Here is a 16,052-nt window from a genome sequence, read left to right as displayed (position 1 = left end):
ACCATGTGCATCTCAATTCGAAAACTGTGTACAGTTTCGAGATTTTTGTCGAATTGATCCAATAGTTCCTTAGGAATTGAAATGATGCTATGTCGTGTTCGATGAAAACATCTTGTCTGACATCGTATCTCTAGCGAGCGAAAATCTATAAAAGTAATATTTGATAGAAAATTCTAGAGGCCCTGAAAAGGACCGGATTTAAATTTTTTTCCTTCCAAAATTATATACGTTTTACTTTTGCTTTTTGGGAGACGTTACTTTCTTCGGAGCCGTTACTGATTTGACCGTTTTTGGTTTCGGTGCTTTGGACTTCTTCGTCAGCTTTTTGTTTGCCTTCTTAGCTTTCGAGGGAGATTTCGTTAATTTTGGCTTCTTTTCTGTTGCAATTGCCGCTCTCTTTTCCGACCTACTCACTAGATAGATGTAGCCTGGCAGGTGATGTGTTCTTCTTGTCGGCTGCCATTGTAGGTGATGCATTCTTATTTGCTCCATCGGCCGACTTGACCAATTTTTTCGCAAATTTCTTCGACGCGTTTGTTGTAGAACCGCCAGCGGCCAATTTGAAAGAACCAGACGCTTCTTTTCCTTTGGTCTGAATCAAGGAACCGGACTGTACAGCGGTCTTTTCTTATGAACGGTGCAAGTTTTTCAGAATCGACCTTGTAATTCGAACCGATGTATTTCTTGATAGCATGCAACGAGGATCCGCTCCTTTCTTTCAATCCTTTGATGGCACGATTAACCATATCGGAAGTTGGGGGATGGCTGGGTTTGACAGGTTTTGACCTTGCTGAGGTTTTTTTCTCAGCTTTTTTCAGCGTCTTACCAACAGCAGTGGCGGGCGTAGTTGCCTGTCGCATTTCAGACTCGGAAGTTGAAAATGACATTGTTTAACCTTTACACCTTAGATTTCTTCTGATAGTGGTACCGATATTAGCGAAGTTGACGGAAATTTGACGGGCGATTGGTTGGTAAATTATTGCTAAGGACTTGAAATTGCAAGTTTCCTGCGCAATCTCGAGGAATTTAGAATTTTTTATTTGTACCAATTATTGGGTTCATCATTGCATCGTATTTCGGACGAATGCGATATGGAAAAAAAGACGATATGTCATTTTTGACGGACCGAAACTATTCTTCCCAGACTTGCGAAAGTCGCTCTTGTCAAGGTTCCCGGATATTCTTATCATTAGTTATTATTTCGAAATTTGAGTCTCCTTGGTCGAACAATTCATGATGAATACAAGTTTTTCTTTTATTGATTGACCATCAAAATTCGATCCAAATCTCGAAACTGTACACAATTTTTGAACTGAGATATACGTATTGAGTTTCATTCAATTCGATAATTCAGATAGGAATTGAGATTTCAGTGGTCAATTCGGCAAAGTGTGAAATCAATTTCACAAAAATTGTTGGATCAATTCGAGCCAAATCTTGAAACTGTAACTGTAGATAGTTTTCGAATTGAGATGCATATGTTGAATTTCAGTTCGTTGCTTCTGACAGAAAGGGAGAAACTGAGTACAGTTTCGGGATTTGGGTCGAATTGATCCAATAGTTCCTTGGGAATTGAAATAATATTTTGTCGAATCGGCCACTGAAATCTCAATTCCTATCAGAACTATCGAACTGAAATTCAACATGTGCATCTCAATTCGAAAACCATGTGCTGTTTCGAGATTTGGTTCGAATTGATCCAACAGTTTTCGAGGAATTGATATCACACTTTGCCGAATTGACCACTGAAATCTCAATTCCTATCAGAACTATCGAACTGAAATTCAACATGTGCATCTCATTTCGAAAACTGTGTACAGTTCCGAGATTTTGGTCGAATTGATCCAATAGTTCCTTAGGAATTGAAATGATAATATGTCGAATCGACCACTGAAATCTCAATTCCTATCTGAACTAACGAACTGAAATTCAACATGTGCATCTCAATTCGAAAACTGAGTACAGTTTCGGGATTTGGGTCGAATTGATCCAACAGTTTTTGAGGAATTGATATCACACTTTGTTGAAAAGGCCACTGAAATCTCGATTCCTATCTGAACTATCGAACTGAAATTCAACAGGTGCATCTCAATCCGAAAACGATGTGCAGTTTCAAGATTTGGGTCGAATTGATCCAACAGTGTTTGAGGAATTGATATCACACTTTGCCGAATAGACCACTGAAATCTCAATTCCTATCAGAACTATCGAACTGAAATTCAACATTTGCATCTCATTTCGAAAACTGTGTACAGTTTCGAGATTTTGGTCGAATTGATCCAATAGTTCCTTAGGAATTGAAATGATAATATGTCGAATCGACCACTGAAATCTCAATTCCTATCAGAACTATCGAACTGAAATTCAACATGTGCATCTCAATTCGAAAACTATGTGCAGTTTCAAGATTTGGTTCGAATTGATCCAACAGTTTTTAGGAATTGATATCACACTTTGCCGAATTGACCACTGAAATCTCAATTCCTATCTGAACTATCGAACTGAAATTCAACATGTGCATCTCAATTCGAAAACTGAGTACAGTTTCGGGATTTGGGTCGAATTGATCCAATAGTTCCTTGGGAGTTGAAATGATATTTTGTCGAATCGACCACTGAAATCTCAATTCCTATCTGAACTATCGAACTGAAATTCAACAGGTGCATCTCAATACGAAAACTATGTGCAGTTTCAAGATTTGGTTCGAATTGTTCCAACAGTTTTTAGGAATTGATATCACACTTTGCCCAATTGACCACTGAAATCTCAATTCCTATCTGAACTATCGAACTGAAATTCAACATGTGCATCTCAATTCGAAAACTGAGTACAGTTTCGGGATTTGGGTCGAATTGATCCAATAGTTCCTTGGGAATTGAAATGATATTTTGTCGAATCGACCACTGAAATCTCAATTCCTATCAGAACTATCGAACTGAAATTCAACATGTGCATCTCAATCCGAAAACTATGTGCAGTTTCAAGATTTGGTTCGAATTGATCCAACAGTTTTCGAGGAATTGATATCAGACTTTGCCGAATTGACCACTGAAATCTCAATTCCTATCTGAACTATCGAACTGAATTTCAACATGTGCATCTCAATTCGAAAACTGTGTGAAATTTCAAGATTTGGTTCGAATTGAACCAACAGTTTTTGAGGAATTGATCTCACACTCTGCCGAAAAGACCACCGAAATCTCAATTCCTATCAGAACTATCGAACTGAAATTCAACATGTGTATCTCAATTTGAAAAGTATGTGCAGTTTCAAGATTTGGTTCGAATTGATCCAACAGTTTTCTAGGAATTCATATCACACTTTGCCGAATTGACCACTGAAATCTCAATTCCTATATGAACTATCCAACTGAAAATCAACATGTTTATCTCAATTCGAAAACTGTGTACAGTTTCGTGATTTGGTTCGAATTGATCCAATATTTCCTTAGGAATTGAAATGATACAATGTCGAATCGACCACTGAAATCTCAATTCCTATCAGAACTATCGAACTGAAATTCAACATGTGCATCTCAATTCTAAAACTATGTGCAGTTTCAAGATTTGGTTCGAATTGATCCAACAGTTTTTAGGAATTGATATTACACTTTGCCGAATTGACCACTGAAATCTCAATTCCTATCTTAACTATCGAACTGAAATTCAACATGTTCATCTCAATTCGAAAACTATGTGCAGTTTCAAGATTTGGTTCGAATTGATCCAACAATTTTCGAGGAATTGATATCACACTTTGCCGAATTGACCACTGAAATCTCAATTCCTATCTGAACTATCGAACTGAAATTTAACATGTGCATCTCAATTTGAAAACTGTGTACAGTTTCGGGATTTGTGTCGAATTGATCCAATAGTTCCTTAGGAATTGAAATGATATTTTGTCGAATCGACCACTGAAATCTCATTTCCTATCTGAACTATCGAACTGAAATTCAACATGTGCATCTCAATTCGAAAACTATGTGAAGTTTCAAGATTTGGGTCGAAATGATCAAACGGTTTTTGAGAAATTCATATCACACTTTGCAGAATTGACCACAGAAATCTTAATTCCTATCTGAATTATCGAACTGAATGAAACTCAATACGTATATCTCAGTTCAAAAATTGTGTAGAGTTTCGAGATTTGGATCGAATTTTGATGGTCAATGAATAAAAGAATAAGTTCTATTTATCATGAATTGTTCGATCAAGGAGATTCAACTTTCGGAATAATAACTCATGACAAGAATATCCATGAACCTTGACAAGAGCGACTTCGGCAAGTCTGGGAAGAATCGTTTCGGTCCGTCAAAAATGACATATCGGCCTATTTTCCATATCGCATTCGTCCGAAATACGATGCAATGATGAACCCAATAATTGGTACAAATAAAAAACTTTAAAATCCTCGAGATTGCGCAGGAAACTTTCAATTTCAAGTCCTAACTGAAATCCCATTTCCTATCTGAACTATCTCGAGAACATGACTCATGAACATGACATGTGACCATGTCCATGTGAAAGGGGAATGGCTTATATCAATACTGATAAGGCAGATGCATTGGCGGACTCGATCGAACGAGAATCGAGAATAAATTACAGGATAGACGACGATAATGAAGATCAGTTCACCTCGAGACGTTGAAGCAGGTAGATGTGTTGAATGATACCAGTGCGATACGTCATCTCTCGTGTTGTAAAAGAGAAAGTCGAAGTGAAAGTGTACACAAGCGAAGCAGTGCGATACGTCATCTCTCGTGTTGTAAAAGAGAAAGTCGAAGTGAAAGTGTACACTAGCGAAGCTACGGAATTTTTGATTCCGTCTACGAAACTTCCGAAGTTTTTTGTAAGTTCTATAAGTGTGTGTGTTATAGAGCGGAAATTCGTTCAAATTCAGTGTGTTCAGTGTCGAGTCCAGATCACCCCCAAGATCGCTGGTTCCACGGATATCACTGGTTAGTCGATTCATTTTTCTCATAGAAAATATATAACTTAGCCACATAGCTTAGAAGTAACATATTAGTGAGTATTTCCAATATTCATTATTACACAGAAATACCTTATATAGTTCAATACGGACAAAAAGCCATGTCGGAGGTCTCAGACCTCAGAGCTCCTACATGGAAGCTACGGACACCGAAGAATTCAGCGATAGAGAAGCAGAGGAGCTTGTAAGGCTCAAAGAAGAGAATGAGCAATTGAAAGCTCAAATAAATAAATTAACTGAAACCGTAGCTCAGTTGGTCGGGGAGATACGCCTCTTGAGAGAGGAAATTAATAAGAATAAAGCGCCTCAATCCCCTAGTTTTGCGGAAATTGCAAAACTTATTTCGGCACAGAAATCTGCCACATTTGCAGAAATTGCAAAGCCGGTAGCAGTCCCCAAAAATTCCTCCAAACAGGAAGTAGCTCCAGAACCGGAAAAGAAGAAAAATTTTGCAACTCAAGTTGCGAAAACCCAGAACGCGCCACCCACAAAACGCGCGCGTAAAGAAAGTGCATGTTCAGACGAAGAGACCGCAAAAAAAGCAACGGAGATACCTAAAAAAGGTAAAATTCCACCCATCACGACGATGGGTACAGCCTCAGCTCAACAGAAAAACACTCCAGTGGAGGAGAGGAAAGAAAAAATCCCCCCTGTCACCCTGAGAGGTACGTCCGAATGGACGTCGATTTCCAACGCGTTAATGCGAAACGGTATTAAATACCAAAGAGAGACGACAGTAAAGGACGGTATAAGAATCGTCCCACAAACCGCCGATGATCATAGAAGGATGACGGACTTCCTTCATAAAATAAATAGGGAGTTTTACACTCTTCAACGGGAGGAAGAAAAGAAAATCTACGAGGTAGTGAGATACCTACCGCTGGATGCAGATATCCCGACGATCCTTGACGACCTCAAGGATCAAGGGATCGTCGATGCTGAGGTCATAAGGATGACCTCAAATAAAACAAAAAAGCCGATGCCCTTATTGCTGGTTAAAACCCAGAATAAGGGTATCTTCGAGGTGAGAAGGCTCTACAACATGAACTGTGTTGTTGAACCTAAGAGAAGGACGACTGGGCCTGGACAATGTTACCGCTGTCAGCGATATGGACATGCCCAAAGTAAGTGCACTTTTCCATGGAGGTGCGTGAAATGCTCTGGTAATCTCTTTCTGGAGAAAGAGATTGAGAAGAAGATGCAGCAAATTATTAAGAATATTTAATGGCTGACACGACGATAAAGAACAATCTCATAATCGTCTCTTGGAACGTCGAAGGATTGAGAGCCCGCAGATCAGAATTCGTAGAACTGATTGAAGAGAAGAGACCGGATGTCATAGCTCTCCAAGAAACGAGACTTAACCCAAACGTTCGAATAGCATTTCCCAATTACGATATCTACAGAAATGATAGACCTAACAGCACAGGTGGCGTTGCTATACTGGGTAGAAGGAATATGGATCACCATTTCGACCAAATATTCAATGGACAAGAAGTAGAAGCAATATCGATTATTGTGAATACTAATCGAGGACAAGTGAAGATTATTTCAACTTATAAATCACCGGATAAGGACATGCTGGAAGAGGATCTAAAAATGCTACTAGAAGGAAGACACCCTAAAATCATAATTGGTGATTTTAACTGCAGATCGCAGGAATGGAATAGTAGAGTGGAAAATACCAACGGGAGAAGACTGAAGATTTATGCTGAAAAACTTAATGCAGTTGTAATAGGACCTGATATACCGACCTACATACCAAGAGTAAATGGACTACCCGATGTACTGGACATTGTCGTGATGAAAGACATCACTGAAGAAATCAGCATTGATACAATAGAAGACGGAACTTCAGACCACAATCCCATAGAATTCATAGTGGGACATGGCCCAAGAAACGAAGAAGAGACACAAACCAAGGATCGCACAGACAGGGAGAAATATAAGAATTTACTTCAGGAGAAAATCACGGAAATTCCCCAAATAAACACCCGGGATGAATTAGATGAAGCAGTTGAAAAATTGGAAAATCAAATAAAAGAAGCCTATGAAGAAAGCACCAAGAGAATAAGGAAACCAATTCCGAAACGTTCACACGGAGATACGCCAAGGGATATAAAGGAACTTATAAAAAAGAACAGAAGACTTAGAAAAATCTACAGAACAACAAAAAAAGAAGAAGACAAGAAGAAACTGAATAAGCTTAGCCAGATATTGAAAAATGCTTTAACAGAACTGCGTAATAACAGATGGCACCAGAGATTAAGGGAACTGAATACAATAGATCACTCGGCTTGGAAAATGCAAAAACGCTTACGACGAGAACAGACAGTTATACCTCCACTGCATGGAGCAAACGGAATTGTATATACGAGACTTGAGAAAGCCGAAGCACTGGCCGACTCAATTGAGAGAGAAGCCAGAATAAATTACAGAAATGATGATGACAATGAAGATCTAGAAGAAGAAGTGGAGGCAAACGAAGAACTGATGATGGAACCACCGGAAACCGAAATCATTCCAAAACCGGCTTCACCAACAGAAATCAAAGAGATCATAATGAAATTGAAAAACAGAAAAGCGCCGGGAGAAGATAGGATAACGAATTATATGTTGAAGAAATTGCCTAGAAAAGAAATAGCAGCCTTGACGAATATAACAAACGGAGTGATGAGGACCGAATACTACCCAAAGAGATGGAAAACTGCAGAAATGATAGTTTTCAACAAGCCTGGAAAGGAACGGAAATTTCCTCAAAATTATAGACCAATCAGCCTACTATCAGCACAAGGAAAAATCGTCGAGAGGGTTTTCGCTGAAAGGCTGAATGAGGAAACAGAAATGTTGAAGATAATTCCACCCGAACAATTTGGATTTCGACGAGAACATTCGACTGAACTCCAATTACTATGGCTCATAGAATACGTCACCGAAGGAATGCAGACCAAACAGGCCACAGGATTGGTTCTGATGGATATCGAGAGAGCTTTTGATAGAGTATGGCACGAAGGCCTAATCTACAAGATGAAAAAAGCAGGATATTCGACCAAGCTATGCAAGATTATGAGGAACTATCTGAGGAATAGAAACTTTTATGTGAAAATAGATGGAGCAACCTCTCAAACCAGACAATTGGAAGCGGGAGTGCCTCAAGGATCGGTACTTGGACCTCTGCTTTACGTAATATACGTCTATGATATCCCGAAGAATGCTAGAAATATGCTCACCTTGTACGCAGATGACACAGGAATAGCGTTCAGACATCGACGCCCAGAGATCATACACCGGAGACTGCAGGAAGCCATAGATGAATTACTCAAATGATGCATAAAATGGAAAATACAAATCAATGGAAGAAAGACTCAAGCAATATTACTACAAAAGAGAAGATTGAGGATGGAAGAAACCTTGAAGTTGATGGAGAAGAGGTTGAATGGAAAAATGAAGCAACATACCTAGGAGTGACGCTTGACAGAGGACTTACATGGAAAAACCACATCAAATGTGCAGTTGATGAAACAAAAGCCGCAATGAGTAAACTTTATCCACTCATAGGCAGAAGAAGTCATCAAGAACATCAAGTTGACGATGATTAAAACTATTGTGCAACCACAACTCACATATGGATCGGCGGCATGGGGCTTCGCAGCCAAGACCCACATCAAGAGAATACAGGCCACTGAGAATAAACTCCTTAGAATGGCGATGGACGTACCCTGGTTTGTTAGGAACAAACAAATCTACAAGGACTCTGAATGGGAACCAGTTACAGAATTTATGAAGAGAAAGGCGGAAAGGATATTCGACAAAGCCAAACAACATCCAAATGAGGAACTACGAAGATTAGTCGACTACGATCCAACGGAAGAAGCTAGAAGGTCAAGAACCTACCACCGAAGACCTAGAGATCAGTTAAGGATTTAAATGTAACCAAAGAAGAGCTTAACCTATAAAAGCTTTAGGCAGCATACAACTACCAACACGACTATGATCTTGTGAGAGTACAGAAACCATAAGAGTCAACTGGTTAATAGGCAAAATGCCCGGAACCTATGAAGAAGCAGTTAAGGGTTTTTAGTGGGTCTCGAGCTCAGAGAGTGAGAATCCCCATACTGTGCCCCCTCAGCAGAGGGTGTGTCTGTTTGCAGATTTTCCCCCTGCTACACCAAAAAAAAAAAAAAAAAAAGGTCAAACAATGTCATTTTCAGCCTCCGAGTCTCAAGTGCGACAGGCAACCACGCCCGCCACTGGTGTATGTAGACAGTTTTCGAATGGAGATGCACATGTTGAATTTCAGTTCGAAAGGACCGTGGGGACCTGTGGACTTCAGTTCTACCTAGGGTTAGGCCCCCACAGTTGCTGGCGGTGTGGCAATGAAGGCCACCACAGGGAGGACTGCCGAGGGGAAAGGACGAAATTCTGTTCCAGGTGCGGCCGTGTGGGGGTCCTTTCCAGGGTGTGTTGCGTTAGAGATAGAGGACCAGGGACCGCCAGAACTGCCTCAGGACCGACCGCAACTCCAGGGAGCTGGACAGAGGCCATACTGCCGGACCTCCGCCTGAGGCCCGCCGTACCGCCAACACCGTCAGAACCGTCGCCGCCCACATCGTTGCCGTCCCTACCGAAGTAGAAGGTGAAAATGGATTAGAATTACCGAAAAAAAAATTACCGATTATTAAAATGATACCCTTCCGAAAAATATCTTTTATTGCACCACCGAAATGGTGGATGCGCTAAGCGGAGTAGTAGTCGATTCGTCAAAATATCATTTCAATTCCTTAGGAACTATTGGATCAATTCGAACCAAATCTTGAAACTGCACATAGTTTTCGCATGCATCTCAATATGCAACTCAATTCGAAAACTATGTATAGTTTCAAAATTTGGCTCGAATTGATCCAACAGTTTATGGGAAATTGATATCACACTTTGCCGAATTGACCTCTGAAATCTCAATTCCTATCAGAACTATCGATATGAAATTCAACATGTGCATCTCAATTCGAAAACTCTGTGAAGTTTCAAGATTTGGGTCGAAATGATCAAACGGTTTTTGAGAAATTCATATCACACTTTGCCGAATTGACCACAGAAATCTTAATTCCTATCTGAATTATCGAACTGAATGAAACTCAATACGTATATCTCAGTTCAAAAATTGTGTAGAGTTTCGAGATTTGGATCGAATTTTGATGGTCAATGAATAAAAGATTAAGTTCTATTTATCATGAATTGTTCGATCAAGGCAAGGAGACTCAACTTTCGGAATAATAACTTATGACAAGAATATCCATGAACCTTGACAAGAGCGACTTCGGCAAGTCTGGGAAGAATCGTTTCGGTCCGTCAAAAATGACATATCGGCCTATTTTCCATATCGCATTCGTCCGAAATACGATGCAATGATGAACCCAATAATTAGTACAAATAAAAAACTTTAAAATACTCGAGATTGCGCAGGAAAAAAAGTTCTGATAGGAATTGAGATTTCAGTGGTCTATTCGTCAAAGTGTGATATCAATTCCTCGAAAACTGTTGGATCAATTCGAACCAAATCTTGGAACTGCACATAGTTTTCGAATTTAGATGCACATGTTGAATTTCAGTTGGATAGTTCAGATAGGAATTGAGATTTCAGTGGTCAATTCGGCAAAGTGTGATATCAATTCCTAGAAAACTGTTGGATCAATTCGAACCAAATCTTGAAACTGCACATACTTTTCAAATTGAGATACACATGTTGAATTTCAGTTCGATAGTTCTGATAGGAATTGAGATTTCAGTAGTCGATTCGACAAAATATCATTTCAATTCCTAAGGAACTATTGGATCAATTTGACCCAAATCTTGAAACTGCACATAGTTTTCGAATTGAGATGCACATGTTGAATTTCAGTTCGATAGTTCAGATAGGAAATGAGATTTCAGTGGTCGATTCGTTAAAGTATGATGTCAATTCCTAAGGAACTATTGGATCCATTCGACCCAAATCTCGAAACTGTACACAGTTTTTGAATTGAGATGCACATGTCGAATAACAGTTCGATAGTTCAGATAGGAATTGAGATTTCAGTGATCAATTCGGCAAAGTGTGATATCAATTCCTTGAAAACTGTTGGATCAATTCGAACCGAATCTTGAAACTGCACATAGTTTTCGAATAGAGATGCACATGTTGAATTTCAGATCGATAGTTCTGATAGGAATGGATATTTCAGTAGTCGATTCGAAAAAATATCATTTCAATTCCTAAGGAACTATTGGATCAATTCGACCCAAATCCCGAAACTGTACACAGTTTTCGAATTGAGATAAACATGTTGAATTTCAGTTCGATAGTTCAGATAGGAATCGAGATTTCAGTGGTCAATTCGGCAAAGTGTGATATCAATTCCTAGAAAACTGTTGGATCAATTCGAACCAAATCTTGAAACTGCACATACTTTTCAAATTGAGATACTTATGTTGAATTACAGTTCGATAGTTCTGATAGGAATTGAGATTTCAGTGGTCTATTCGTCAAAGTGTGAAATCAATTCCTCAAAAACTGTTGGATCATGAGGATAAATTCACTGGTCGATTCGGCAAAGTGTGATATCAATTCCTAAAAACTGTTGGATCAATTCGAACCAAATCTCGAAACTGCACATAGTTTTCGAATTGAGATGCACATGTTGAATTTCAGTTCGATAGTTCAGATAGGAAATGGGATTTCAGTTAGGACTTGAAATTGAAAGTTTCCTGCGCAATCTCGAGGATTTTAAAGTTTTTTATTTGTACCAATTATTGGGTTCATCATTGCATCGTATTTCGGACGAATGCGATATGGAAAATAGGCCGATATGTCATTTTTGACGGACCGAAACGATTCTTCCCAGACTTGCCGAAGTCGCTCTTGTCAAGGTTCATGGATATTCTTGTCATAAGTTATTATTCCGAAAGTTGAATCTCCTTGATCGAACAATTCATGATAAATAGAACTTATTCTTTTATTCATTGACCATCAAAATTCGATCCAAATCTCGAAACTCTACACAATTTTTGAACTGAGATATACGTATTGAGTTTCATTCAGTTCGATAATTCAGATAGGAATTAAGATTTCTGTGGTCAATTCTGCAAAGTGTGATATGAATTTCTCAAAAACCGTTTGATCATTTCGACCCAAATCTTGAAACTTCACATAGTTTTCGAATTGAGATGCACATGTTGAATTTCAGTTCGATAGTTCAGATAGGAAATGAGATTTCAGTGGTCGATTCGACAAAATATCATTTCAATTCCTAAGGAACTATTGGATCAATTCGACACAAATCCCGAAACTGTACACATTTTTCAAATTGAGATGCACATGTTAAATTTCAGTTCGATAGTTCAGATAGGAATTGAGATTTCAGTGGTCAATTCGGCAAAGTGTGATATCAATTCCTCGAAAATTGTTGGATCAATTCGAACCAAATCTTGAAACTGCACATAGTTTTCGAATTGAGATGAACATGTTGAATTTCAGTTCGATAGTTCAGATAGGAATTGAGATTTCAGTGGTCAATTCGGCAAAGTGTAGAGAGGCCATACTGCCGGACCTCCGACTGAGGCCCGCCGTACCGCCAACACCGTCAGAACCGTCGCCGCTCACATCGTTGCCACCCCTACCGAAGTAGAAGGTGAAAATGGATTAGAATTACCCAAAAAAAAATTACCGATTATTAAAATGATACCATTCCGAAAAATATCTTTTATTGCACCAACCGAAATGGTGGATGCGCTAACCGGAGTAGTAGTCGATTCGTCAAAATATCATTTCAATTCCTAAGGAACTATTGGATCAATTCGAACCAAATTTTGAAACTGCACATAGTTTTCGCATGCATCTCAATATGCAACTCAATTCGAAAACTATGTACAGTTTCAAAATTTGGCTCGAATTGATCCAACAGTTTATGGGAAATTGATATCACACTTTGCCGAATTGACCTCTGAAATCTCAATTCCTATCAGAACTATCGATATGAAATTCAACATGTGCATCTCAATTCGAAAACTATGTGAAGTTTCAAGATTTGGGTCGAAATGATCAAACGGTTTTTGAGAAATTCATATCACACTTTGCAGAATTGACCACAGAAATCTTAATTCCTATCTGAATTATCGAACTGAATGAAACTCAATACGTATATCTCAGTTCAAAAATTGTGTAGAGTTTCGAGATTTGGATCGAATTTTGATGGTCAATGAATAAAAGAATAAGTTCTATTTATCATGAATTGTTCGATCAAGGAGACTCAACTTTCGGAATAATAACTTATGACAAGAATATCCATGAACCTTGACAAGAGCCTTTTTCTGGGTTTTAACCATGTAGAGAGGTATTGGCTTCTTTGTCATTGTCGATGTCATTCTGGACACCTCAGCGTCTGATATTCCCTGGAATATCAGGTCGTACTTAATCAACGCAATATCAGCGTCGGTTGGTAAATGCCTAATAACGGCATATATCTTCTTCTCCTCCTCCATATGGTAGGTAAAAAATTCTTTACCATGCTGCTCGAAGAATGTAGTGATTTTCCTAAAATCATCTACGGTTGACGTGATGATTTTTATACCGTCTTTAACTGTAGTTTTTTTTTTTTTATAGCAGGGGGAATCTGCGACCGTGAAAACACGGGGCTCTATCTCTCGCCCAGAGGAACCCATTTCTAGGGAACACTGTGGGGTTACTCACTCTCCTGAGTTCGCGACCCACTAAACCTAACCTGCTTTTTGTTGGTTCCGGGCATTTGCCTATAAACCATTTATCCCTTAATCGGTTGATTTCTTCTTGCTCATTGTCGTGCTAGGGTTTTCATGTTCGTCCATTTCGGATATCTCTTCTTAGTATAGTTTTAATAAGTTGTCGTACTCATTTTAATTTCTCCTCAATTGATCTCTCGGTCTCTTTTGTAAATTCTCATTCTTCTTCTGTCTTCCTCCGGATCGTAGTCCACTAGTCTCCTGAGTTCTTCGTTTGGATGTTCCTTCGCTGTTTCGAATAACTTTTCAGCTTTCCTCTTCATAAATTCGGTGATGGTTTCCCACTCCAAATCTCGATATATCTGTTTGTTCCTGACAAACCAAGGCGCATCTATGGCACATCGTAGAAGCTTGGTTTCTGTTGCCTGAATTCATTGTATATGGCTCTTTGCCGCAAATCCCCAAGCACCTGATCCATAAGTCAGTTGCGGTCTAGCAACGGCTTTGATTATTTTCAATTTTCTCTCATTTGACATGTGGCTCTTTCTACCTATCAGCGGGTAGAGCATATTCATCGCTGCCTTGGTTTTGTCAACGGCTTGTTGGATATGGCTTCTCCATGTTAGACCTTTGTCTAGGGTGATACCTAAATATTTTGCTTCGTCTTTCCATTCGATTTCTTCTCCATCTACCTCTAGATTTGTTGTAGTTCTTAGTCTCCTCTTCTGCAGTAATATCGCTTGGCTCTTTTGTCCGTTGAGTTTTATTTTCCATTTAATACACCAGTCATTTATTTCATCTATAGCTTCTTGTAACATTCCTTCTATAATAACTGTAGTTGCACGGTTGTAATTTATCATTTTTGTGTAGAGAGCTTTAGATATCTCTACCCAATCTGAGGTGCCCATCATCGTGATGGGTGGAATTTTATCGAACAATTCATGATAAATAGAACTTATTCTTTTATTCATTGACCATCAAAATTCGATCCAAATCTCGAAACTCTACACAATTTTTGAACTGAGATATACGTATTGAGTTTCATTCAGTTCGATAATTCAGATAGGAATTAAGATTTCTGTGGTCAATTCGGCAAAGTGTGATATGAATTTCTCAAAAACCGTTTGATCATTTCGAGCCAAATCTTGAAACTTCACATAGTTTTCGAATTGAGATGCACATGTTGAATTTCATATCGATAGTTTTGATAGGAATTGAGATTTCAGAGGTCAATTCGGCAAAGTGTGATGTCAATTTCCCATAAACTGTTGGATCAATTCGAGCCAAATTTTGAAACTGTACATAGTTTTCGATTTGAGGTGCATATTGAGATGCATGCGAAAACTATGTGCAGTTTCAAGATTTGGTTCGAATTGATCCAATAGTTCCTTAGGAATTGAAATGATATTTTGACGAATCGACTACTACTCCGGTTAGCTCATCCACCATTTCAGTTTGTGCAATAAGAGATATTTTTCGGAACGGTATCATTTTAATATCGGTAGGAATTGAGATTTCAGACGTCAATTCGGCAAAGTGTGATATCAATTTCCCATAAACTGTTGGATCAATTCGAGCCAAATTTTGAAACTGTACATAGTTTTCGAATTGAGTTGCATATTGAGATGCATGCGAAAACTATGTGCAGTTTCAAGATTTGGTTCGAATTGATCCAATAGTTCCTTAGGAATTGAAATGATATTTTGACGAATCGACTACTACTCCGGTTAGCGCATCCACCATTTCGGTTGGTGCAATAAAAGATATTTTTCGGAACGGTATCATTTTAATAATCGGTAATTTTTTTTTCGGTAATTCTAATCCATTTTCACCTTCTACTTCGGTAGGGGTGGCAACGATGTGGGCGGCGACGGTTCTGACGGTGTTGGCGGTACGGCGGGCCTCAGTCGGAGGTCCGGCAGTATGGCCTCTGTCCTGCTCCCTGGAGTTGCGGTCGGTCCTGAGGCAGTTCTGGCGGTCCCTGGTCCCCTATCTCTAACGCAACACACCCTGGAAAGGACCCCCACACGGCCGCACCTGGAACAGAACTTCGTCCTTTCCCCTCGGCAGTCCTCCCTGTGGTAGCCTTCATTGCCACACCGCCAGCAACTGTGGGGCCCTAACCCCAGGTAGAACTGAAGTCCACAGGTCCCCACGGTCCTTTCGAACTGAAATTCAACATGTGCATCTCAATTCGAAAACTGTGTACATACACCAGTGGCGGGCGTGGTTGCCTGTCGCACTTGAGACTCGGAGGCTGAAAATGACATTGTTTGACCTTAACACTTTGGATTTCTTCAAATAGTGGGACCGATATTAGCCAAGT

At 39.3% G+C, this 16,052-nt stretch overlaps 1 protein-coding gene across 1 annotated transcript; it reads right to left on the bottom strand.

Annotated features, from left to right (window-relative positions):
• Window positions 1-231: 231 nt before the first annotated feature.
• Window positions 232-860, bottom strand: LOC123310308 (histone H1B-like). Its single transcript, XM_044893773.1, has 3 exons — window positions 674-860; window positions 415-627; window positions 232-341 (listed from the first exon to the last, which is right to left on the bottom strand). The coding sequence occupies exons 1-3, from the start codon at window positions 858-860 to the stop codon at window positions 232-234; spliced, it is 510 nt and encodes a 169-aa protein (XP_044749708.1).
• Window positions 861-16,052: the final 15,192 nt, after the last annotated feature.

The sequence above is a fragment of the Coccinella septempunctata genome, chromosome 3 (genome assembly GCF_907165205.1).
Source record: "Coccinella septempunctata chromosome 3, icCocSept1.1, whole genome shotgun sequence".
NCBI lineage: Eukaryota > Metazoa > Arthropoda > Insecta > Coleoptera > Coccinellidae > Coccinella > Coccinella septempunctata.
This window is presented reverse-complemented; position numbering and strand designations above follow the sequence as displayed.